This window comes from Lemur catta, chromosome 1 (assembly GCF_020740605.2).
Source record: "Lemur catta isolate mLemCat1 chromosome 1, mLemCat1.pri, whole genome shotgun sequence".
Taxonomy (NCBI): domain Eukaryota; kingdom Metazoa; phylum Chordata; class Mammalia; order Primates; family Lemuridae; genus Lemur; species Lemur catta.
In genome coordinates, this window is record NC_059128.1 from 95,357,583 (window position 1) to 95,383,423 (window position 25,841).

Consider the following 25,841-nt stretch of genomic DNA (forward strand, 5'->3'; position numbering starts at 1 on the left):
GGTGGGTTTAAAGATTCTTTGGCTTGTAATTGGTTAAAGACATGAAGCTTTGTCTAAAGGCTTGGAATGGTTTAATATAGTTGCTGTTTATCAGAGATAAGCATATATTTGTTGTGTAAATTGAGGACCTGCAGGTTTGTCTTGCATAGCCTTAGGCTTGTTATTGGGTTACAAAGGATGTCCCCAAGGAGGGAGGGGGGCATGATGAGGCATGTCTGACCTCCCTCCTCCTGGCAGGCAATTTAGTTTTAGGATATTCCTTTGGCCATAAGGGAGGAGGTCCATTCATTCAGCCGGTGTGGCGGTGAGCCTTAAAATTTTATTTTGGTTCACAAAGCTTTATATTTTAAAAATAGCTAGTAAAGACAGCCCTCATCCTTCTTTCAGCATGTTAAGCGTAGGAGCCCTGGAACTGGTTTACCTGGGGCTAAATCCTGGCTCTTTTAACTGGTTGTGTGAGCTTGGGAAAGCTACTTAACCACTCTGGGCTTCGGTTTCTTGATCTATGAGAAGGGTTGCTTATAGTATCTACCTCAGAGTTGTTGCATTAAATATCAGAGTGACAGCAGGTAAGTACTGTATGAGTGTACATTATCATTTTACTTGTTTACCATTTTTGTTTCTTCCTCTATATGAACTTTAGAATCAGCTTGTTTCAATTAAAAAATCTATTGGCTTTTAAAAAATATTAAATGTAAAAATTAAACCAGGAATAATAGACATCTTTATGAGTTTCCCCATTGAAGAACACAGGATCTCACTTTTCCCTGGACTTGTGAAAATACCTACCCATTCACTTCTTCCACTTCCACTGCTACCACTTTAGCCCAATTCATCATCTTTTCCTTGTTCTCCTAGTCTGTTCTCTCACACTGCAACTGAAGTGGCCTTTAAAACTTAAGTCAGTTCCACAGACCTACTCAATTAAAAAAAATTAAAAACAAAAAAACTTAGTCAGATGTCATTTCTCTGTGCAAAACCTTCCAACAGCTTCTCATCTAAAAGTCAAAGCGTGGAGGGGAACTGGAAACTGCAAGACCAACTTTTAGTTTTGCTGTGAACAAGCTGGTCAACTGGTGGAAAGGATGTGGGTTCAAGGAAGTTGTGTTTTGTTTGTATGCAGATGAGAACTGATCTGAAAAAAGAGAAAACTGATGAGATAGGAGACAGGCCAATGTTGGAGAATGCTGAGTAGGCCTATAGTCATGTTTCCTTCCATTCATTTTCCTCAGAGCCTGCCCTTTCCAACAATCGAAAATGCACATCTAATCATGGCCAACTCCCCTGCTTAAACCCTTTTTAATAATGTCCCACTACTTTCTGCAAAAAATTACAATTTAACCTGGCATACAAGGCATTCTATTATTTGTTTAAAAATGTATGGAACACCAAATACATGAAGCACTATGGTAGGTGCTGGTAATAGAGTTAATAAGAGAGGCTTGGTCTTCACCCTATGGAACTTAGGGTGTTGGAAAGATAAGTAACTAAGCTTGGGAGATTTGGTATCAGACAGAAAATACTAGGCAGTGTTTAGATGCTGCTGGGAATGATTCAGAAGGAAGGAGACAGGTAACGTAGTAGAGATACCAATAAAAGAAGTAAAGGCCTTGAGAAATGAGAGGGGATGATGGGACCCAGAACATATGTGGAGTGATTGAGTTTTTGTTAACAGGAATCCTTCAGTTTTAACTAGAAAGGCTGCATGATGAAGTGGGTAGATTTATAGACAGTAGGACGATGAGTTCCATCTGATGATGCTCTCTCAATGAGGCAATGTCTTTAGCTGGACGGAGAGAATATTAAATGGTCATCTCAGAGTATTAATAGGTAAGTCATGGTTATCTAAGGCTCCCTATTTGCTGTTTTACACCTCTGAGATTTTGAATTAATTCTCACTATTCTTTTCTGGCATATTCCTACATGTTCTTACAGACCCATCTTCTGTACCACAACACCTGGTACCTCACCTCCACTATTAAAATGCACTGATATTTGTGTTTGCCTCCCCTACAAGAGTAGTTTCTTGGGCCGGGCGTGGTGGCTCACGCCTGTAATCCTAGCACTCTGGGAGGCCGAGGCAGGATAGCTCGAGGTCAGGAGTTCGAGACCAGACTGAGCAAGAGTGAAATGCCGTCTCTACTAAAAATAAAAATTATATGGACAACTAAAAATATCTATAGAAAAAATTAGCCGGGCATGGTGGTGCATGCCTGTAGTCCCAGCTACTCGGGAGGCTGAGGCAGGAGGCTCGCTTGAGCCCAGGAGTTTGAGGTTGCTGTGAGCTAGGCTGACGGCACTCTAGCCTAGGCAACAAAGTGAGACTCTGTCTCAAAAAAAAAAAAGTAGTTTCTTAAAAATCTTGATCTGTATCCGTAGTGTCATGTTTTGTGAGGGACACTTCTTAAGGATTTTCAATAAAAACCTTAATTAAATTTTGTGGATCTACAACTGGAAGAGTTAGAGGCCTATGAAGTGCCACAGATTAATCAATCCCTAGAATAAGGCAGCTCATATGACAACTGTGCCCTTTTTTTTTTTTTTTTTTTTGAGACAGAGTCTTGCTCTGTTGCCCGGGCTAGAGTGAGTGCCGTGGCGTCAGCCTAGCTCACAGCAACCTCAAACTCCTGGGCTCAAGCAATCCTACTGCCTCAGCCTCCCGAGTAGCTGGGACTACAGGCATGCGCCACCATGCCCGGCTAATTTTTTCTATATATATTTTTAGTTGGCCAGATAATTTCTTTCTATTTTTAGTAGAGACAGGGTCTCGCTCTTGCTAAGGCTGGTCTCGAACTCCTGACCTCAAGCGATCCACCCACCTCGGCCTCCCAGAGTGCTAGGATTACAGGCGTGAGCCACCGCACCCGGCCAACTGTGCCCTTTTAAAAATGGCACTGCTTTGGCCCTGCTTGTTGCCGTCAATGCAAGTTGCAGTATGGACACACCACCACGTTGACTTTCATTTAGACCTTTTGTTTTATTCAAATGCCAAAACATAAGTTCCAAGATACAAATTGTAGTTAGAGTCAGTTGTGTTTGATTTAAAAACATCAATTATGCTTTGTTAGCAACTTCCAAAACCAAATATAAGTTGTTGTGACTAAAATGTCTCCCAGCCCATTTTTGGAGGATTACCCTCTACATGTTTAGAAGCTAGTCTGATCTCCACTCTACAAAAAGGAAAATGATGCTATAAGAGAAAGATAATGAACAGAATTATAATATGAAAGACTTCCTGAGAAGATCTTGAACCATTATTGGGGAGACTAAGGATACCTATTTCTGTGCCATATTATAGCGACTAGCCTTAAATACTCTATAATACAAAGTGCATTTCTGGTCCTACCCCAGCCATAAATAGGTATCTTACATCCCTTTTTATTACATCATAGAAGGCTCAACTCTTCCATCAACAGGATTTAGAATTTGCTAATAGCTTAAGGTTTTTTTCATAAGCAAAAGTAGGTAAAAGGAAAACTCTAGAGTCTATAAACCTAAAAAAAAAAAAAAAAAACCACTGATTTATAACAATTATGAGATTGCATTGAATAATATAGAAACTTGTGTCATTACAGAAGGAAAGAAAAAAACTTAAAAGGTACCCAAACCCAAATACTTTAATAATTATGGAATCAAATGATACAGTTTTCAAGTACCAAATTCCCCCCCTACTTTTTAGTTTTGTTATATAATGAATGTTAGTAACATGTTAGTGTGACATATTCACTTTGGCAGATAGCAAAACAGATATTTTCTTTAATGTTCTGTGAAGCCAAAGAATTAGACAAATGTTTGGCACCAAAACACAAAACAAAAAAACTAGCTCAATACTTTAGGTAAGTAAACAGTATCAGGATATTGAGTTCCGCATATAGCCATTGCTATGGCTAATACTGCATGCTTTTTATAGAATTAGATGTATAATCTTTTTCTGAAGATTTAAGCCAGACTTCAATTCCATCTACTCACTCATGGTACCAAAATGGATCAAAGATGGCAAATAAATCAGGCAAGTCAGTAAGAGAATGGCCTTTTTTATAGTGCCAATTGGGAAGTTAGTGTCATGCATTAGCAGATAAGACTAAGAATATAGCTAAACAAATCATCAAAATATGGTTCTTGAGGATATTTTTTCATGAAATTTTTAACAATTTGAAAACTACCTGGTCCAATTTTTCAGATGAATAAAATTCTGGTATTTTCAGGAAACACATGTAAGTAGAAAAAGGTAACACTAAAGAATGGTATCCCAACATTTAATTTTAAAGAATTTATTTTCCCATTTGTAGAGTAACATTATTGTAAAATTCAGTTATTGCAATACCTGCATTGCTTAAAGGAATTCCTAAGAATTTTGTTAAAGCATATTTTTTAAAAACTGAACCAAAATAATGTACATTTATCTCTAAACACTGTATCATTAAAGTCCACATAATGTCCTCTGTATAAATCAATGTGATGTTACAATAATATACATGATCTGATTCTTATCCTAAAGGCTTCTCTGACCATGTATGATAGCCAAGATAGATCCAATGCCTTTAATATCAGACTGTAGAGACAGTTATGATCCTAAACAAAAGAAGGAGAAGCTTTATATACAGGACAGGACTCTGACAGTCTAGCTGTTGGCAGCATCTGCCTGGCGAGGCCATCCTTCTTCTTCAACGCCAGAGTCATATTCCTCTTCGGATGATTCTTTTGTTGGAGCCCTATAATAAAAAGCTATGTTTATTTGTTTTTTAAATAAAAATTGGAGGCAAACATGATTTCTAGACTTAGAATAGTAAATTAATCATCTAGCTAAAAAAGCCACAAAAATAGAAAATATTCAGGGCATTTTAAATATTGTTTGCATAGTGATGAAATATGGGAAACAGATTACACAACCAAGAGTTGCAAATAAAGTTCCCAACATTTTCCCTAACAAATTTATTACTGAATTAAATGGACAAGTGTTCAATTACGAAGGGTTAAAAAATCCTTTTCTCCAACAAATAAAGTAGAATCTGTTATTTCAACTCAAATGCTTTAATTTAGCACATGTATGCGGTAAAGAAGCTGATTACTTATGACCGAATCTGACCTAACTGAAATTAGTCAAACTTATGATTTAGGCCATCACAATTCCTTTTAAAGTCACATATCAACGTCATTAAACAAAAGAAATAAAAGATTATATCTTTCTGAATAACTGAGGCTGTTCAAAACCAATTAACTGCCTCCAAAGTTATCTTGGAAGATAAACAAACATAAAACATATACCTTGTGACTGAGTTCAACAGAAACCTAACTTGTGTGTAGGTAACATTAACATTAAGCCCTGTATAATAAATACTTATTGAATAAACCAGGGTTAGTAAACTACTAGATTTTGCAAGCCAAATCTAGTCCATTGCCTCTTTTTGTAAATAAAGATTTATTGGAACCCAAACATACTCATTTATTTAAGGCTGCTTTTGTGCCATGAGGGCAGTGTTGAGTAGTTGTAATACAGACTTTATGGACCTAACGTATTTCTCTAGCCCTTTATGAGAAAGTTTGCTGACCCCTGGAATAGATAAATAAAGCAGTGAAAGATGTGTTGAATTTATCAACTGATACGACAGTACTGGGAGAAAAAATTATGATAAAGTTTTGGACTTGTGAAAGATATAAAAAAGTCAAAGACTTTTAGAGAATTAGTAGCAAAAATTCATTTTAATCTCATTTGTATTGGTTTTATGTCTCTTTTGATACTTTTTTTAAGAAGAAAAAAGTAGAGGTTGATTTTGAAGATCAATTTTCAAAAAGACACAAAAATACTATTATTTTACAAACTCAAATTCGATTTTTCTACAGAAAACTTAAGATTATTGCTTTCCTTACAAACATAAGGATTTTTATGTAATTTTTAAATGACAGACCAATAACCCCCAGCAAGAAGGAGCTGATCTTAAATTTTAGATCTGTTCCGGCTTGAAAATATACTTTACCGAACATATCCTGGTTCCTTTTTTCCTTCTACTACTTCTTTGTCAACCTCCACACAAACAATATCAGAATTGGGGACTTCAAACATTGGTTCTAGTAACAGCTTTTCCTAAAGAGATAAAAAGTAATGATTTACATGGAAAAAAGGTTACAAACAAAATTCTATAGATCACCAATTGAATCCACTCACTCAAGAAGTACTATTTTACTCTATATTATACACTAGGAACTGAGTGCTGAATGTATGTACTCATACATATGTAAAGCATTTTTTTTTTTTTTAAAGAGATGAGGTCTTGCTGTATCACCCAGGCTGGTCTCTAACTCCTGGGCTCAAGTGATCTTCCTGCCTCAGTCTCCCAAGTAGCTGGAACTATAAGCGCAAACCACTGCACCCGACTCATATTCTTAATATTAAAATAGCTTCTAACTAAATTTAGAGAAGTTGGCACGGCTGGCGCACAGACACCACAGTGAGCGGAGGGTGGGGAGAAGTGTCAGACTGAGGTGGGTTTGTAGGGCTGGTCCCAAAGGAAAAGGAGGGGTTCTGGAAGAGTGACTAGTCGTCCATAATTAGCATAGCTAACATTTCTATTACTTTTTACTGCTCACAAAGAGCTTTCTCACGTGATCCTCACAACAGGTGTGGTGCAGTAGACTGGGGCGCGGTAGAGGTTTGGACCCAGTTTCACAGACAAACAAACTAGGTCCAGAAAAGTTGTGGTTCACTCAAGGTCATGCAGCTAGAAGGGGAAAGAGGCTGAGCCAGGACTCAAACCAGTTGTTCGGACTGAGAATTCTGGATTAGAGAAAAATGAGAAACAGAGGGGGAGGGAAAGCAACCGTAACCAGGAGAGGTTCTGTTTAAGGTAGTCTCAAATAAGACAGAATTGTTTTGCTACAGGGAGAAGTAAGAATAGCCTAAAACAGGAAGTGCAACACATTCTGGAGAAGGATAAAACTGTAATGCCAAATCTTGTACTTTTACAGATACTGAGTTCCAGATAGTCCTGGCCAACTTGGGAGAGTGGCATTTCTGGGTTCCAGCCACCCTCCTCTCCCCTAGTCTTGAAGAGGGGCAGAGAGTGTAAGTGGGATATTGAGGAGTAGAAGAGGAAAGGGGTGGAGTCACTGGAGTGACTAAGTCCCCTGATAACTGAGGTCACTGCTGCCTGGTCACGTTGCGGGGAATGACAGGACACCCAAGCCTAGGGCAGGCTGAGGCAAGGATCACTTCCTGGTGTTCTCAACTAGCTGCAGCAAATAAGGAGGAAGACACTCTTAAAAGTCCCTTCTCTCTGCTGCGGGTGACTCAGGAGTTCTCTCTCCTGACTCATTTAAGAATAGGGAGAGGGAAAGCAGGACTTGTATAAAGAAGGGTTTAATGGGGGAATCTGCCACCTCCCCGGATCATAAATACCCTCAACTTGGTGTTTACAAGTTCAAGTTCTTCCCACCAACCATGAACTAGTCCCCCAAAGTCTCCCACCAATGACCCACCTGGAGACCCACAAAAACAGTACGGAGGTTGAGTGAGAGCAAATGTATAAACTCAAAAGCACAAAAATGAAAATACTACTAAGTGTCAGGACTGAAAAAAAATAAATAGCTAAATCCAGAAAAGGCTTTCTATAAGAGTAAGCTATTTATCAGCAGTGGTGGCTTTTTTTGTCAACATGCACATATAAAAGACTATATTTTCAGACTCCAATGTTAACTCAGAAGTATTTCTGGCTTATTCTATGACTAAGGAGGTCAACTGGTAATCCTGACTTTGAAAATAGTTTAATCCTAAATCATCTCTACCAAGCTCTTCAATTTCAAACTATGACTTCAAATGAGCATTTGCCTCAAGAGCTGTAATAGATCTAAAGTTGTTTACTACAGATAACTAGTTTTGCCTACATGTAGGGCCGGATTATACTCCATCTAAAGGAAAATACTGGCTGAGTACACCAAATTTTCTAAAACATGTCAACTATATAACCTATACTTCTAGTTTGCATGTGTATAAATCTGTCCTGAATCAGTAACACTTTAAGTCCAAGCCCTCATCAGAAAGTATATCAAATTGCCTGTGATGAATGTGTAGATCCAATCAAAAGTCCTATTGAGATTGAAGATGTGACAGTTAACAGGGAAATCCTTAAAAGGAAATAGGAACATATTCTTGCTTTGGGAGCTTGCTTAGGGAAATAGTAACCTGCTGTATACAGCTAGACCTGGGCATAGCGGAGAGAACTCTAAGGAAGAGAGTGGGTGGTGGCAAGAAAATAGTCCAGGTCCCTAGGATCTGTAACAAAATGAAAAATAGTGAGTTCAACAGGTGTGGTGGCTCATAACCATAATCCCAGCACTTTGGGAGGCTGAGGTGGGAGGACTGTTTGAGGCCAGGAGTTTGAGACTAGCCTGGGCAACATAGTAAGACCCTATCTCTAAAAAAAAAAAAAAAAAGCAAAAATGGTACCTACAACCTACTTTTAAACAAATAAACAAACAAGAATGAGGATTTTAATAGGTCTGAGAAAGGGCTCTGAGGCCCATATAGAATTTCTTGAAATTCTCCTTCCCATGATCCTGATTTTCTATTTCATTAATCATATTGTATGTGTCCTTTGTTGCAAACACCTTTTCTTTCTGGAAAAAAGCAAAATAAAATCTACTGTGATAAAAAACCAAAATCATAAAAACCAAAAACATAAAAACAAAATCATAAAGAATTAGGCCAATTCTCTAGATGTATTTCCAAAAGAAAAACAGGGAAGCTTAATATTCTCAAAACTCAGACCAAGAAATAATCTAGTTTTTGTAGAATAATGCCAACTTACCATTATGGACCGAAGGCCTCGTGCACCTGTTTTTCGTTCTAGTGCCAATTTGGCTATAGCTTTCAAAGCATCCTCAGTAACATTCAGTTCACACTACAAATACATTGAAAATAAGTTAGAACTTAGATAATCCTTTATAATATTTTTGTAATATAACCATATAGCATTTGATCTATTGACTATTACTACCTATCACCATTGCTGGTCTTCCTAGAATCACACAATTTTAAAACTAAAATAAGTTCCAGAAAGTTAAGTACACTGATTCCATGATACCCAGAAACACAGGCAGGGTCAGAATCTCTATGTCTTGATTGATCCTATATCCTTTCAGACTGAAGTATCACTTAGACTTTATCACTTTCCTCCTAGAAAATCTCCATTGGGTCCCTGTAACTAACTACATTTTAAAGAGTGTTACTAACCCTTTAATCCTATAAGACAAAGGTAAAACTTCAGACAAGTCTCTTTAAATTATCACAAATTTCATAATAGTAGAGTCCAAATATTGAGATAATATTTTAAAAAAACCCACAAAATACTTCAACAACAGAATTCATAAGATCTTGGTATTAAATATTAAAATAGCTTTGCTTATTAATTTCTACCTCCAGAAAATGTAATATTTAAGTGAAGTGACTATTTCTTATGGTGTTTTAGAACTCTGCCTTTAAAAAGCACTTGTTTCTATATCAATTAACCTGTGACAGTATCAGTACTATGAATCACAAGTTTGTTCTTAAGCTTGAAGAGAATCTTCTAGATTAACATGTACTTTTTTCAACATTTACTGGACCTGTATCTTTACACGCTACAAATGAATGATAATTCAGACATCTTTGCCCTCAAGGAACTTACAGTCTATTGGGTGGTGACAGATGAGTAAATTAGCATTTACAGTCCAGTGTATATACATGGTGCTAATGGAGCACCAAAGTGGAGTCATCTAAGTAAGACTAAGGGACCACTGAAAGATTTTAAGCAGGGAAGTAAAAGAATGAGCCTTGTGTTTATTCATTCAACAAATACTTATTGAGAACTAACTTAATATCTATTTGCTGGGAACTGTGCTCAATAATTTTTAAGTGATCCATTCTGGAAGTAAAGAGGAAGATAATGATATTTTGGTGGTGGTCAGACACAGACTAGAGATAGGCAAACCAATTAGGAACCAAATGCATGGGTCAAGGTGAAGAATGATAAAGGGGCTTGACTTGTGGCAGTGATAATGGAAAAGAGGAAACTGATATTTAGGGACACTAAGTTCATAAAACCCAAACCATTTGCTATCTGATTGGTTGTGTGGGCTACAGTGACCTCCAGGTGTCTGGCTACAGAGATGTAGATGTGAGAGTTAATAAAACTTTACCTAGACGAAAGTATATATAGTATGTCACAACAAAAGCATTTAGAATTTCAAGGCTGAAAGGACAATCCTGCGTGTCTGGCTTGAAGGGGCTGGGCTAGAGTGATGCCATCATTTATCTATACTTGGGCTTTATGCTACAATGATGACTTTAATGCAAAAGAAATAAAGCCAAATCCTAAATACAAATGTAACATAATGTGCCTTCCTTGATTCCTAGGTCCATATTTAGTGTGGAATAGGCTGGTATTCTAGATGAGCAGGATTCCTTTTTAATTTGTTAGGCTAATTTATGTAGAATTTCAATAGCAAGAAAATCATCATTAACTAGGTATGAAAAATAAAAATCTAACCTTATCCATGCTGAATAAGGCCTGGTACTGAGGAATAACAGCATTACGTGGCTCAGTCAGTATTTGTACAAGTGTTTTCTCATCTAGGCTATGCAATGGAACTACCACAGGCAACCGTCCCACAAACTCAGGAATCATGCCAAATTCAATGAGATCTCTGGCTTCCACATGACGTAATAACCGATCTTTTTCTTCAATGTCTTGGTGAGTATTTGATTCTCCACTTCGATTGGCAAGGTCTGCAGCAGCTGCAGCCCTTCTGCCTTTTCCCAGATTAGAAGGTGTTCCAAATCCAAGGTACTGCCAAACAAATGATGCATATTATAAATAGTAGAATGAAGTTGCATTGCCTTAGGTACTTTACATGCATAATTCACGTTATCTTAGCCCCAACTCTATGAAGGTTCTATTAGCAATCACATTTTACAAAGCAAAAAAACAGGCTTAGAGAGATGAAGTACCTTGACTAAGGTCTTGTTGTCCGAAGTGGCAAAGCCAGAATTTGAACTCAGGTCTGTCTGCCTTCAGAGCTGAGAACTTAACAACTATGTAATAACCAACCCTCAAAGAATGAATTCTAATAAAAGTAGATAAGTAAGAACTGTAAAAGAAGTCCCCAGAATAATTAGGTAGTAGGGTTTATTACAAGACTTCTAGACATGTGTGGCTTCTGAAGGTGTAAAAAATATACAAATGGAGAGAAGTAATTTTTTTGTAACCAAAGTTAATTTTGTAATATTGTAAACTAGAGTGGTGCCTATGGAACAAGCAGCCTTATGAGAAGATTACCCTCAAGTGTTTTACGTAACTGCTAACCATTCTACTAAAATCATGATTTTGGGCTGCATACATCAGCCTATCAGTTAGATAATTTAGATTTTGTAAAGAACACATAAGGATGACATAAAAAATACTAACTTTGCTGAACAAGGGTGGAGATATAAAGGTATAGATCTTGCTTCAGTCAACATAAACTGTACTCCAGGCAACTGTCAGATCAAGTGTAATTTTACATGTCATACAGCTTTTGTCAAAAGAACAGAAGTAAATGATATGTGAGAATATAGCCTAAGCTAAAAATCTGTTTGCAATGGACTGAATATTTATGTCCCCCAAAATTCGTATGTCCTAACCCCCAAGGTGATGGTATTAGGAGGTGGAGACTTTGGGCAGTCATTAGGTCATAAAGGTGGAGTCCTAATGAATGGGAGTAGTGCCCTTATAAAGAGACCCCAGAAAGATCCCTCCCTGTTCTGCCACATGAGGTTACAGTGAGAAGACGGCTTTCTATAAAGAAGCAGGTCCTCACCAGACACAGAATCTGCTGGCACCCTGATCTTGGACTTCCTAGTCCCCAGTACTATGAGAAATAAATTTCTGTTGTTTGGTATTTTGTTACTGCAGCCTGAAAAGACTAAGATACTATTCCTCTGACCATGTAGAGAATGCATCAGAAAGCAAAATACCCTTCATTCAATAATTTAAACATTATATATGAGCATATATAATATACATACACATGCTTATTTCATATAAATATGTATTTATATATAAATAAACATTTATTAAGCATTTATAAAACGCTGGAGATTCAAGCCTGAAGACAGCCCTTATGCTAAAGGGGCTTATTCAGAGGGCGAACACATGAGGGCATTAAGTTTCATGGGTATAATAACAGATGACTGTACAGGGCACTGTGACATTGTAAAGGAAAAAGTTTCATGTATTGGGGAGAGAAGCAACCAAGAAAGCCTTCATAGAGGAACTGATTAATCATTTAACAGTTTGAGTTTTAAAAGATGAACAGATATTTTGTCTACTGGATTGATAGGGGAGGGCATTAGCAAAGGCAAAAGGCATATGTTTAGGACTGTAAGCAGTTTCATAAGGCTAAAATTTAGGTATATTTAATATTGTACCTTTTCCTTTCCATGAGGGTTGATAAAAACAATAGCCACACGGACATTTTTAATCCTCTATAAAATCATTCTCAAAGAGTCTTACATCTCTCTCTCCTTTTCATAAAGATCTACATGACAAATTTTTTATAAACTTCGTATCTCCTGAAGACCTCATATACTTCCTCTTTCAGGTAGTAAGAACTAGGGCCTATGATTTCCCCCTAATTTTCATTAGGTTCACAGCTAAATGGTGGGACTTAATTCCCAATAAATCAGAACTATGAGTTACTTTCTTGTACATGTTTCTGATTCTTTTTCTTACATTCATTTTAACTGTTCTGTTCTACATGTTTTCTAGTTTCAAATCCTTTTTGGAAGTATTAAGAATTATTAATTATAAATCAGTATCAGGGCCGGGCGCGGTGGCTCACGCCTGTAATCCTAGCCCTCTGGGAGGCCGAGGCGGGTGGATTGCTCGAGGTCAGGAGTTCAGAGACCAGCCTGAGTGAGACCCCGTCTCTACTAAAAATAGAAATAAATAGCCGGGCATGGTGGCACATGCCTGTAGTCCCAGCTACTCGGGAGGCTGAGGCAGTAGGATTGCTTGAGCCCAGGAGTTTGAGGTTGCTGTGAGCTAGGCTGAGGCCACAACACTCACTCTAGCCCGGGCAACAAAGTGACACTCTGTCTCAAAAAAAAAAAAAAATCAATATCAGAACACAGTCTCTGTTTTTGGTTACAGAATTTCAGATTACAGGTTACAGATATAAGGTTATCTCTTTCTCAACACATACACAAAAAGATAATTTCTTCTAATTTGCTAGGCTAATTTATGCACAATTTCAATAGCAAGAAAAACAATTTTCACACTTAGTTAATTTATGTTTTTCCTGTTATTGAAATTCTACACCAATTATGAGAAAAATAAAAATCTAATCTTATCCATGCTGAGTAAGGCCTGGTACTGAGGAATAACAACATTACATGGCTCAGTATTTGTAAAAGTATTTTCTCATCTAGGCTAGGCAAAGGAGCTATCATGGGCAACCATTAGCAGCATTATTATTATTATTATTTTTTTTTACTACTACTGAATTGCTACTTAAACTAATACATTCAAGGCTAAGAAGACTTATAGCAAGCAAGATAGCAAACAGCTGATTTATGACATACTCATTTAGGTAGAATGCTATATAATATAAAAGTGATCATTTGTGGCTATTATGTAAAACACAAAAACATGGAAAATATAGGTGTTTTATGAGCTGCCTATGTTGACATTACATTTTATTGTCATCAGTCAACAAATAGGTATGGGGCATGTACCTTCAAGATTTGAAGAAACAAATCCCAGCCCCAGTTAACAGCAGGGCTTATAAGGATGCTTAAAAAACACATATAAAACTAGGTGGTATCACAACCCTTCCCTCTAAATCCCAAAATGCTTCCCTCCGTTTGTGAGTGTCGGCAGTGAATTAAGACTCTATCTATAAGCAGGGGCAATGAAGATAAGCTGCTTATTGGGCTCCAGTGAATTGGGCAGGAGGAATGAATAGAAATTTTACTGATAATAGCATCTAACTTTAATAATAAAAGAACTCCTTAGATAAAATATTAAATTGAACTCATCAAGTTAAACTTTAAAAATGCCTATATATAGATATTTAGAAATCTTCTAATTTATTGCTCTGAAAATTTTTGAAAACTAGGAATAGTTTTTAAAAACTAACTTAACATCATCTATGGGTGCTCGGAAACTGCAAATTTAAGGGAAAGATGTATAGCAGATCTGTGAATAACATCATTTCCTTCTAACGTCGATAAGAAAAAAAACTGATTTTGTTATCCATCATTTTGCTTAAAGTCAGTTTCTAAGAACCTATCAATAATGTTAAGTGAGGACTTACTGTGTGTTTCTAATCTGCTCTAAGAAAACCTAACTCTTAAAAATCCATGACTAGTAGCCAGCAGATATGAGAATAGAAACTGAGTACCCATCCTTTAAATGCTCTTTATCCTTCTAGTAACCCCTCAGATACACTTACCTTTTCATTTTTCCTCCTGCTTATGATTCTGTCTAAGCCATTGAAAGCACCAGATGCAACAAAGAGGACATTTGTTGTATCAACTTGTACTGTTTCTCCACGTAGCTTTCGGGAATTCTTTTCTGGAACATTGACTATTGTGCCTTCTAGTAGTTTTAACAGACCCTAAAGAATGAATGATTTATAGCATCACCATATAAGTACATTATTTATTGTATTTTAGATAATGGGATTCAATGGGGAAAATAATATGTGGTTATGGTCAATGAGGATAACTAATGAAAACTCCCACATTTCTGCAACATGAAAATCTAATGCATTTATCGCATTAATAATTCATAAATTTGTTTGAAATGATTATAGGACTCCCGAAACATCATAATTTAGCAAACAGTCAACCTAAGAGGTTGTTTTTGATGGTGAAGACATAACTTCTGACATAAAGACAGAATCACGACATTATAAAAGAGCACTCACATATGGTGGGAACATTCAAAATTTGAAAATAGTTGAACCTATGTCTTTCACATAAATTAAAATTCTATTCTCCTAAACTTTGAGAATACCTATATTTTGAGATGCCTTATTAAAAAAATTATCCAGCACATTTTATTATATAAGTGTTTTCATACCTATGTCTCTGTCAAAAAAAGTGAAGCAATTCTCCTCATCCTTTAGTAGTTTATGTTATAATCAGTTACCATTAAAAGGTCAAGTTGACCAACAGATTATTGTGATTTCAGTTATGACTCTGCAAGGAATGAGATGCTAATTTGTATCTATCTTCTAACTAAATGGAAGGTGTAAGAAACATGTACATAGTTCATTCATGTCTAGTCAGAACCAGAACTTTCTTCAAGAGTCTTCTAAAAATGTTTAACTGGGCCTTTGAGGAATAAAAACAACAAAGATTAAATTTCATTTTTCTGTTTTTCAAAATATTTTTAATTTCCTAAGCAAGGTAATTTGTTATTAAAAATCATCAACAACTTTCTTTTAGGATCTGACCTACTTCAAAATGGTATGTGGAGTTTGGGGTGGGAGAAATAAACAAAACAGAATCTAATTGAATGTGAAACCAAACGTACAATATTTGGGAGAGGTTGATGTATTCCTTTTAGTGGGCTTGAACAAAATATTCAACTGCTTACTTGCTGAACGCCTTCTCCACCTACATCCCGTAACTGATGAATGCCTGGCACACTGCCAATCTTATCTACTTCATCCAGAAAGACAATTCCTATAATTTAAGGAGGATTCAATTTATAATATGAAAAATACAGATACAAGATAGGCTCAGCTTTAAAAGAATAGGTAGCTAGAGAGCAAGGTTATTTATTCAATCTTTCATATTTAACATATGCAATGACTTGATATTCTAAAAATACACTCCTATCTCTCCCATTCATCATTCTGTACAACTTTTTTGTAATTTATTTTATAGAATATCATTTGGGTATGATAACCAAATCTCTTAAACAACAGTTTCCTACCCTACTAAAGTTTCCAAATTCTTAATAGTGCAGAAGTAGGAGGTATATGCAGTGCTGGTAATAGCAAAACTTTAGCTTGCTTACCCTTTGCCACCTATATTCTTGCCTTAAAGGAATTTGAACAGGGAGCTGTCAAGCTCTTTGTGTAAAAAAGGACAGATGACAGATGGAGAAAGGAGAAATGCAGCATCTATGACATCCCGTAGGTCAACAGGCTAAACTGTTTCTAAAATCATCCAGCATTCTCCTCCCTTGCCCCCACCTCACCCCTTCCCTAACCCTAGCATTAGGATAGGAGTCCGGAGTGGTTACGGTCAATGAGCATAACTAAAGAAAACTCTCACATTTCTACAACTAACATAAGAATCTAATGTCCATTAATAATTCATAAATTTATTTGAGTTAGAATAAGAAAAGCAATGATAGTATTAAGGACCTAATGGAATAATAATTTGGCCTGTTTTCACCCTAGCAGCCTTCTTATGACAATATGGCAAAGCAAACTTTGTGGCCCTTAATTAGTATGCAGAAATTATATAACATGGGTATTTTTATATAATTACAGAATTCTAGTCCTTGACTCAAAATAAGAATTCTATTATCTCTTAATATTAAACTAAATCTGGGGACAGACGAGCTATGCTGAAAACATACCTTGTTGTGCCTTTTCTACATTATAATTGGCATCTTGGAGCAGTTTGGCAATCACAGATTCAATATCTTCACCTACATATCCAGCCTGAGTCAGAGTTGTACAGTCACAGATAGCAAAAGGGACATCAAGGCATTTAGCTAAAGTTTGTGCCAGCAGGGTTTTACCTACAAATAGAAACAGTAACTAAACATTTACTAAAAATATATTGGCACACAATTTTTTAACAAAAATGCAAAATACATTTGAGTAGTATATAATAAAAAGTTAATTGCTACATCCTTTTTCTACTATGATTTAGATCTAGTTGTTTGTTATTTACTTTATTATTCCTGTTAAGATGTTAGAAACTGGCCTGAAGGGCAACAGCTATGCCTCAAATTTAGCTTGAAGCCTATGCAGGACACTGATAATGTATCTAGAAGACTGGCCTTAGATTTTCTTCTCAAGAGCCAGAATGCCCCAATCATAAGATACAGGTTATAGAATCATTTATATTCTATTTTTTTAAATGAGTAGTAAATTTTCTCAGGAAGTTATTTACCTGACCCAGTTGGTCCAAGCAGCAAAATATTACTTTTTTCAAGTTTTATGTCATCATGAGAAGAATCCAATACTTCACCTCCTCGTTTTTCCTGAGGTATTTGTTGATTTACCTGTTGCTGCATTGATGCTCCTAAAGCATTCCCATGTGGGCTAATTCCAGCAATCTGAAGCAATTCTGAAAAAATGCCAAAGGAATAACTTGAGCTTCATTTAAATTTACTTGAAAAAAAATGCCCCATAAAACCCTACATCTAAAACCAAGTATCTATTTAGAAAAATTTAAATATTTTGACATTCTGTCTTACCTAAAAAGGAAGAAATCTCAACTTATCTCATCACAAAGATACACACACAATGATCATACAAGAAACCTCAAACTGGCCGGGAGCAGTGGCTCATGCCTGTAATCCTAGCACTCTGGGAGGCTGAGGCGGGAGGATCGCTAGAGGTCAGGAGTTTGAGACCAGACTGAGCAAGAGTGAGACCCCATTTCTACTAAAAATAGAAAGAAATTATCTGAACAACTAAAAATATATATAGAAAAAATTAGCCAGCCATGGTGGCACATGCCTATAGTCCCAGCTACTTGGGAGGCTGAGGCAGGATTGTTTGAGCCCGGGAATTTGAGGTTGCTGTGGGCTAGGCTGATGCCACGGCACTCTAGCCCGGGCAACAAACAGAGTGAGACTCTGCCTCAAAAAAAAAAAAAAAAAAAAAGAAACCTCAGGCAAAGGAAATAGATTCTTTTCACCCTCTTATTTATGTAAATATATAAGAAGAATACTCCACCTGAGGGAAGGCAGTACAATGGGAGAACAGTGCTAAGAGTTAGCTTTAGCTTTGGGCTCCTTTTGTCTCTAGTTATATGATGTGTGTCACATAAACATTGTGTTTCTGTTTCCTAATCAATAAAATAGCCAGAAATACCTGTCCTATTAATATCAAACATATGGTTGGAAGGTATAAGAACAAAATGCAACTGATATGGAGGCACTTTAAAAGATAAAAAGCATATTATTATTTATATATATTTTCAGAACAAAGGAAAAGAAGCAAGGCTGTAGAGAAAAGGAAAAACAATGAACTGAAGAATTAGGGAACTAGGGTTCTAGTCTCAGTTCCGTTTCTGTGTGATTGTGGGACCATGGTAAGTCATTTAACTTCCCTGGAACTGCTTCCTTACCTATAACATGAAAATAAAACATACGAGGTCTGTCTGGAAAGTATCGGTATCCAGCCATGTAATATGAAAAACAGAGACATTTATTGAAGAAGTTACAAGATACAAGAAACTTTGTACATAGGACAATGACGTCTCAATCCCCTTCAAAGTAGGCACCTTGGGACCTCACACAGTTTTCCCAGTGTCTCTTAACCTAACCCATACACATTCAACATTCTCAAGTGTTCTGCTTGTTGCAGGCCTTCCAGAACATGGATCACTTTCAACAGATTCTTGACCACCTTTGAGGCGTTTGTGTCACACTTTTATTTGCGCCAACTCATTGCATTGTCCCCAAAAGCCTTCTCAATCATCCAAATAGTTTCCGTGATGGAATGTTCAAGCTTAATGCGAAATTTGATGCAGATTCATTTCTCTACTCCTCAGTCATTTTCAATGTGCCAGCCACACAGTATACATGGCCACTCAATGGTGTCTAGTGCCCCACTGACTAGTACCGTGACAGTGTCATTGTTCACACATGCACATTCCAGTCCATTCTCCTTGGCTGCCAGGTTACATAGGTGATGCGCAAACTGTTCTTTTTATATTAATAATGGCCAGATGCTTTCTGGACAGACCTAGCATGGCCTCTACAATCTCTTCCACATCTAAAAATGATTCTGTGAGTCTACCAGAGAAACCAAATATTGCAAATCTCACTATCTTTGGCCCTATCTGAATCTCTCATTTTACTGCATCTCAAATGGATCTTTCTAGTTCCTTTTAACACTTAACTAGATGGGATTGATATTGCTGGTGAATTATCAGTTTATCAGCTGGGTCCCTACAAAAATAAATCTTTATTCTCATTTTCATCTTGCTGAGGGAAAGAAGCAAAATCGTCTTTAAAAATTATCCAGATTTGTAAATACCCAGATTGTTCCTGGTTCTCAGCATTTGAAGTTTCTATGATCACATCAAACTTATCTTTTCTGGATTTATTTTTAGGCTTGTCTCTAAGAAATGGGTTAAGGATATCAGTATTTCAAAGCATTACTATTTTAATTAAACCACTAGACAGAATAATAGTTCAGCAGATACATCCATTATTATGATCCTATTCCATCTGGTTATCACTTTCAAATTATCCTCATACTTAAGGTTTAAAGAGTTATTTTATGCATCAAAAATAAGCAGTCAATCAACATTTGAATTTAATTAAATTGTGCTACATTTGAGGGTTAATGATTAGTGAATAATAATGCTATGCCTCATTATAAGTCATATAAGGCAAGAAAACTTCAGTCTGCTATATGAGGTTAAGTTGTCACTAGCAAAGTTTTTTTTTTAATTGCAGCAAAATCTGGTTAAGAATTGTGACTATACAGGAAGGGGCTTGGCTTAAGCTTAGCTCTGCCTAGTGGGAAAAAATTATTTAGACAGAGTTTGGGATAAGCAAGGCCAGCAGACCCAGAGCTTGCTTCCCTCTCTCTCTCTCTCTCTCTCTCTGATACACACACACACATACACACACAAGATTTAGATAGATTAATAATCTGAACAAAATTGTAAGATGCATATTAACCACTGTAGAGTCCCATAATATATGTATTTAACTCACTCAATGATCTAAGCAAAAAAGAGAGAGAGAGAAATAATTTAAATGATGCAGATGATGTATATCATTCCATTTTATAAGGATATGCCCCAGAGTAAACTTGAGGTGACTCTCCTATTCTTTCAGTTAGTCCCCACTCCTGCATCTCTCTCTTACTGTGTAAGCAGCTCTCTATAATGAGAAGAGCTATGGGCAAGCAGGCTAGTGTGTTCATTGCACAAAGCTCACCAGCCATGTAGCCATGGACAAATTACTTAAAATTTCTGTGCTTCAGTTTTCTTATCTGTAGAATGGGGCTGAAAATAATAGTTTCTATCTCACAGATTTGGAGTTTGGAGAAGATTAAATCCATTAATATATGTGAAACATTTAGAAAAGTGCCTGACAGTTTTATAAGCATTAGAGAAGAATTTAGTATTATTATTGCTATTTTTCTAGTGTTTAATTATTTGTACAACACAGCCCTTAAATGCATGCCAAATATTTCACCTGGTGCTCAACTTAAGAAACATCATTATGTTCCAATGATGGAGGGAAAAATAGTTGTGTCAGTCTTACTAAAAGTTGTATGTTGGTTTCTAATATGTGATTTCCAAAGGGATTTATAAGAATAATTTTGATTATATATGATTTTGGTCTAATGCCAAAAGTTAGGTTCTAACTTTAAAACCTGAAGTAACATATAAAACACAACCGCACATGACAATAAATTATATTTAAGCTTTTGAAATATTTGCTTCTAAATTTGTTTTCCAAATATTGGAAATATTTGCTTTTTTCCTAAGTTCTTGTATACTGTTAACATTTTTTTTTTTTTTTTGAGACACAGTCTCGCTCTGTTGCCCGGGCTAGAGTGAGTGCCGTGGAGTCAGCCTAGCTCACAGCAACCTCAAACTCCTGGGCTCAAGCAATCCTTCTGCCTCAGCCTCCTGAGTAGCTGGGACTACAGGCATGTGCCACCATACCTGGCTAATTTTTTCTATATATATATATTTTTAGTTGGCCAGATAATTTCTTTCTATTTTTAGTAGAGATGGGGTCTCAACTCTTGCTCAGGCTGGTCTCGAACTCCTGACCTCGAGCGATCCACCCGCCTCGGCCTCCCAGAGTGCTAGGATTACAGGCATGAGCCACCACGCCCGGCCTACTGTTAACATTTAAATTACAATACATTACTACATACTACATGACATGTCTTTAAAATACTCACTATAGACTTTCTTTACTAATTCATATTAGTTTCACTAGCCATCAGCTCACATTTATAAGTATGGTATTGATTGCATATTTGATTATATTTTTGATTATGAAATATTACACATGCACTTAAAGCTTATTATTTAGGTCTTACATGCTTATATATAATCTAATTCTATTATATTTATTGTATTTCTCAATTTTACCATGCACAGTATAATCAGTATTTTCACAAATTTAAAAATACCTGAAGATGATTTTATTACATATAATAAATGTTATGCCAGAGGTGGTAAACCAGTTATATTCTCATGCCTCATCCTGTACATATAGTACATTTCAAATAGTAGATATTTAACACTCCTTGGTTTAAAGGCAAATGTGAAAGTGTCAAACTTAGCCAATTTTCTTTTGTTATTTCAATCACTAAAAGAAAAGGCCATGTGAATCTTTCTTTTTGTTGTTGTTGTTTTTTTTGTTTTTTTGAGACAGAGTCTCGCTCTGTTGCCCGGGCTAGAGTGAGTGCCGTGGCATCAGCCTAGCTCACAGCAACCTCAAACTCCTGGGCTTAAGCGATCCTACTGCCTCAGCCTCCTGAATAGCTGGGACTACAGGCATGCGCCACCATGCCCGGCTAATTTTTTTTTTTTTCTATATATATTTTTAGTTGGCCAGATAATTCTATTTTTTAGTAGAGACGGGGTCTCGCTCAGGCTGGTCTCGAACTCCTGACCTCGAGCGATCCACCCACCTCGGCCTCCCAGAGTGCTAGGATTACAGGCATGAGCCACTGCGCCCGGCCATGTGAATCTTTCTAAGACATCCCTTGAACCTTTACTCTCTGTGCAGCAACTATATCTACCTACAAAGTAATAAGTAAAAGAAATCAGTATGACTACTCTCCTTGGTGTATCAGGTACCTTCACACCCTCCCTCAGACCGTCTAATGCTTATAGGGGCAGTCCAGGGCTGGAAACAATGAGTTAATGCTTATTCATAAGTTGCAAGACTATATAAGTTTCACAAATAACAAAAAAGAAACTCTGGTTTCTGGCAAAGAGAAACTAGAAGATAACATGCCTTGCTTCCCCAAAATTTCTGTCACCTACAAGCATGCCAATTCTAATCGTAATTTGGCAAAAAAAAAAAAAAAAAAAAAAAAGATATAAAATAGCAAACTACAGATTTAAAGATTTAAAGAACTGTAACTCCTATTAATATGTCTATATTAATAGAGGAAAACTATATATAATACTTTATATGTCTCTAAATTATGCTTTAAGAAGTATCACAACAGAAAAGATCAAATACCTGAAATAACACAAATGACACAAATTAGCTATGAAAAACTATTCCAAAGTTATATATTACATGTATGATAAACAAATTTATATAATATATATCTTTCTTGCTAATACATAAGAAAATAAATACATGTCTACCATTATTACTGCTGAAACATTTCACTGAGGTATATGGCTAAAGGAAGAATGATTAGAGAAGAGGACCTGAGCAGAGGTCACTTACTTGTAAATCTGTACTCATCCTCCCGTCTTCTTATTTCTAACTCTAAGAAAGAGGATGAAAATGGTAACATGAAAATATTACATATTTGTTTAGTTTAGGGGAACAAACAGTGAGTATCCCATTTCCTGCCCTCTTCCAAATATATTTAAAGGCTGTGTTAACATTTTGTTCAGCTTTTCACATTATAAAAAAAATTTTGCTCCATGATTAGACAGTGCTTTTGGACCTTATAAAAATGAAGGTTCCAAGTCTTCCATTAGTTATGACTTACACTTTGTAAAAATAAAGTAACTGATACTATCACATAACTATTTTGCAGTAAGTACAGCAAATGAACAAGTATCTTCATTGAAATCAGTTATATATTCAGTAGCTACTAAAGATGATCAAGATATTATAGTTTTATAAATTTAAGGATTTAGCAAAACTCCTTCAAATTGTATAATGATGATTAAAAGAATGTAAAATGGATTGTAGGCCTAAATCAGAAATCAGGACCCTCTGGTCAACAACACAAAAACTTAAATATTTACATTTTACTTATTCATAGATTTTTTTTTTTATAAAATCACTCTATTAATGTAACACACATTACTGCCCACAGTAAGTTGAGATTACAGTATATTGGTATATTAGAATCTATCATTAATGAGAATTACACTTTGAATCACTTACAAATTTACCCTTAACCTTGAACTCTGTAGCTAGGGCCCAAAGAAGAAAGATTGTTGGATATGTTATATTAAAGTTAGTATTCCTACACATCTCTGACATAGGCAAATGAAATTCTGTATCCTGAACCCCGAAGAGAAGAACTCATAGTTGTAGAGAGCATTGCAATGATCTAGTGGTGAAGTCTATAATTCAAAGCTGATGTCTCAATCTCTACCCCAGTGGCTTTCAAACATTTACTGAGATCCTCAACAACGAATACATTTTACTTTGTGATTCAGATCCCACGCACATACAAAACTGAAAACAAAAGTTTTAAGAAACCGTATTTACCTTAACTACAAGTTAATGTACTCTGGTTATTTTCTATGCATACCTATTGAACTTTTTTCAAAGAAATGCTCTTTGAAAGCCTACCAAAGTGATTTCATGACCCACTAATGGGAAGTGACCTGCACTTTGAAAAATTCTGCACTATACTAAAAGCATTTTAAGACAAAATCAAGGAGTACAAATCAAGATTACTTCTAAGCATATGAATCTCAATTTAGGTCAATTATCAAAGACACTAACCTCTAGGTGTTAATGATGTCTGCTTCTCAACTTCTGCTTGCTGTCTCAGATTAGCTGGGATATTATTATATATTCTCTTATAATGATTGTACACAGCAACTGAAAGCACCTTCTTAGCAAACGACTGGCCAACGACATACTTGTCGAGGTAGTTGTAAATCTGAAAAATGATTAAGTATGAATAATTTACTATGAGCTATCATAAAAGTACACACATTAAAAAGTTATATACCGAACATATCTGCTTACAGTTTTAAATCTGAACAAAAGACTCTCATTAAAAACAAAATGACAAGGGCATAATTCACTATGTAGCAATGATTCAGAGGCCTTAAACACTAAATGAACAAAAACACAACTCATTTGTTCTCTTGCTTAACAAAGTATCACTGTACCCTACCAGTGCTATGCTAGTTTCTATTCTATAAGCAATGCCATCTATCCTAATTTTTTAAGAAACAATTAATATTGAAGTCTTAGAATATTACATATGCCACCATGGGTCTAAAAGTATCATCAGTAATGTAAATCATTAAAATAAATCCTTTCTACACTTCTCTCAAATCATATGAATACTATTCTTCACAAAGATAACACATTATAAAACTATCCTTTTCAGAAACAGGCATTAAGTAATCAAAACCCATTATATGGTAGGGTGCAGTGGCTCACGTCTGTAATCCTAGGACTCCAGCAAGCAGAGGCAGGAGGATCACTTGAGCTCAGGAGTTCAAGACCAGCCTAAGTGAGAGTGAGATCCTATCTCTATTACAAATAGAAAAAAGTAGCTAGGCATGGTACGGCACGCCTGCAGTCCCAGTTACTCGGGAGGCTGAGGCAGGAGGATTGCTTGAGTCCAAAGTTTGAGGTTGCAGTGAGCTATGATGACCCCGACCCCACTGTACTCTAGCTGGGGTGACAGAGTGAGACTCTGTCTTTAGAAAAAAAAAAAAGCTGTTATACTACCAGTATTTATGTGTTTTAATACAAACATTTAGCTTCTTCTCAGATATTAACTTTAAAACTACTCATTTATTTAAATGACAATCTAAAAATTTTATTCTTAATGGAAACTGAAGCTCTATTCTATACTTGGATACTGCCAACAGCGTAGAACCTGGGGTAAATTCTTTCAGTTTTTAGTGAATAGAAATGAACCATTAACATTCACCAACTCCTGAAAATAGTTAAATTACCTACTTATTTTATAGAACTTTGACTAAGATGTCTAAACTCTACACAAATTTGTTGAGAATATAAAGCCCAATAGGGATATTTTCTATTACTTTTTTATTTTTATACAACAAATTCTTTAGTTGTTGACCATAAACATTTTTATAGGTTTTAAAACCTTCATTTATCACCAATTATACCCACAAATTATTAAATCTGCCACAGCACATTTAGAGGCAGAGGCAAATGTGCTGGTATCTAAACATAGAAGAAGAAGAAAGATATACTGAGGCAGAGGGTGAGAAAATCAAAGTGTGCAAACATGAGACATGGCCAGAAAAAAAAGCAAATGATCAGGGTGGAAGAGGTTTCAGTTCTTAAAAAATGTACACCAAGTACCGAATGGAGCTAGTACAATACTCCACCATGTTTTACAAGCCAATCACACCCTGCCTGAGACTCGGGAGCCCATGCCACAATAGCCACAGTGCTATTATAGGGCAGCTCTGGCACATTGGCTATGAAAAAATTACTCATATTGTTAGGCTGAAGAATGTTTAACCATAAAATAGACCAATTTAAGGGGGATAATTGTAAGCTGGTATTATTTAGGGACCCAAACTAGCAAAAAGAAATCAACAGCTGCTCAATTATAATGATATTATTTCAGATTAACTTGGTATTAACACCATTTTAATAATTATCTAACTATATTTCATTGTTACTGAATACAGCAATCATGACATGGGAAAAAGCAAT

At 36.1% G+C, this 25,841-nt stretch overlaps 1 protein-coding gene across 1 annotated transcript in view; it reads right to left on the bottom strand.

Annotated features, from left to right (window-relative positions):
* Positions 1-2,957: 2,957 nt before the first annotated feature.
* The window catches only part of CLPX (caseinolytic mitochondrial matrix peptidase chaperone subunit X), a 39,477-nt gene continuing 16,593 nt past the window's right edge, over positions 2,958-25,841 (bottom strand). Inside the window, exons 5-14 of the mRNA XM_045541010.1 lie at positions 23,910-24,069; positions 22,665-22,706; positions 17,156-17,332; positions 16,614-16,778; positions 15,618-15,706; positions 14,467-14,631; positions 10,521-10,820; positions 8,802-8,894; positions 5,976-6,082; positions 2,958-4,712 (exon numbers count right to left, since the gene is read on the bottom strand). Of these exons, the coding sequence (XP_045396966.1) occupies positions 4,622-4,712; positions 5,976-6,082; positions 8,802-8,894; positions 10,521-10,820; positions 14,467-14,631; positions 15,618-15,706; positions 16,614-16,778; positions 17,156-17,332; positions 22,665-22,706; positions 23,910-24,069 (1,389 nt within the window). The 3' untranslated portion in view covers positions 2,958-4,621. The remainder of the gene's footprint in view (positions 4,713-5,975; positions 6,083-8,801; positions 8,895-10,520; positions 10,821-14,466; positions 14,632-15,617; positions 15,707-16,613; positions 16,779-17,155; positions 17,333-22,664; positions 22,707-23,909; positions 24,070-25,841) is intronic.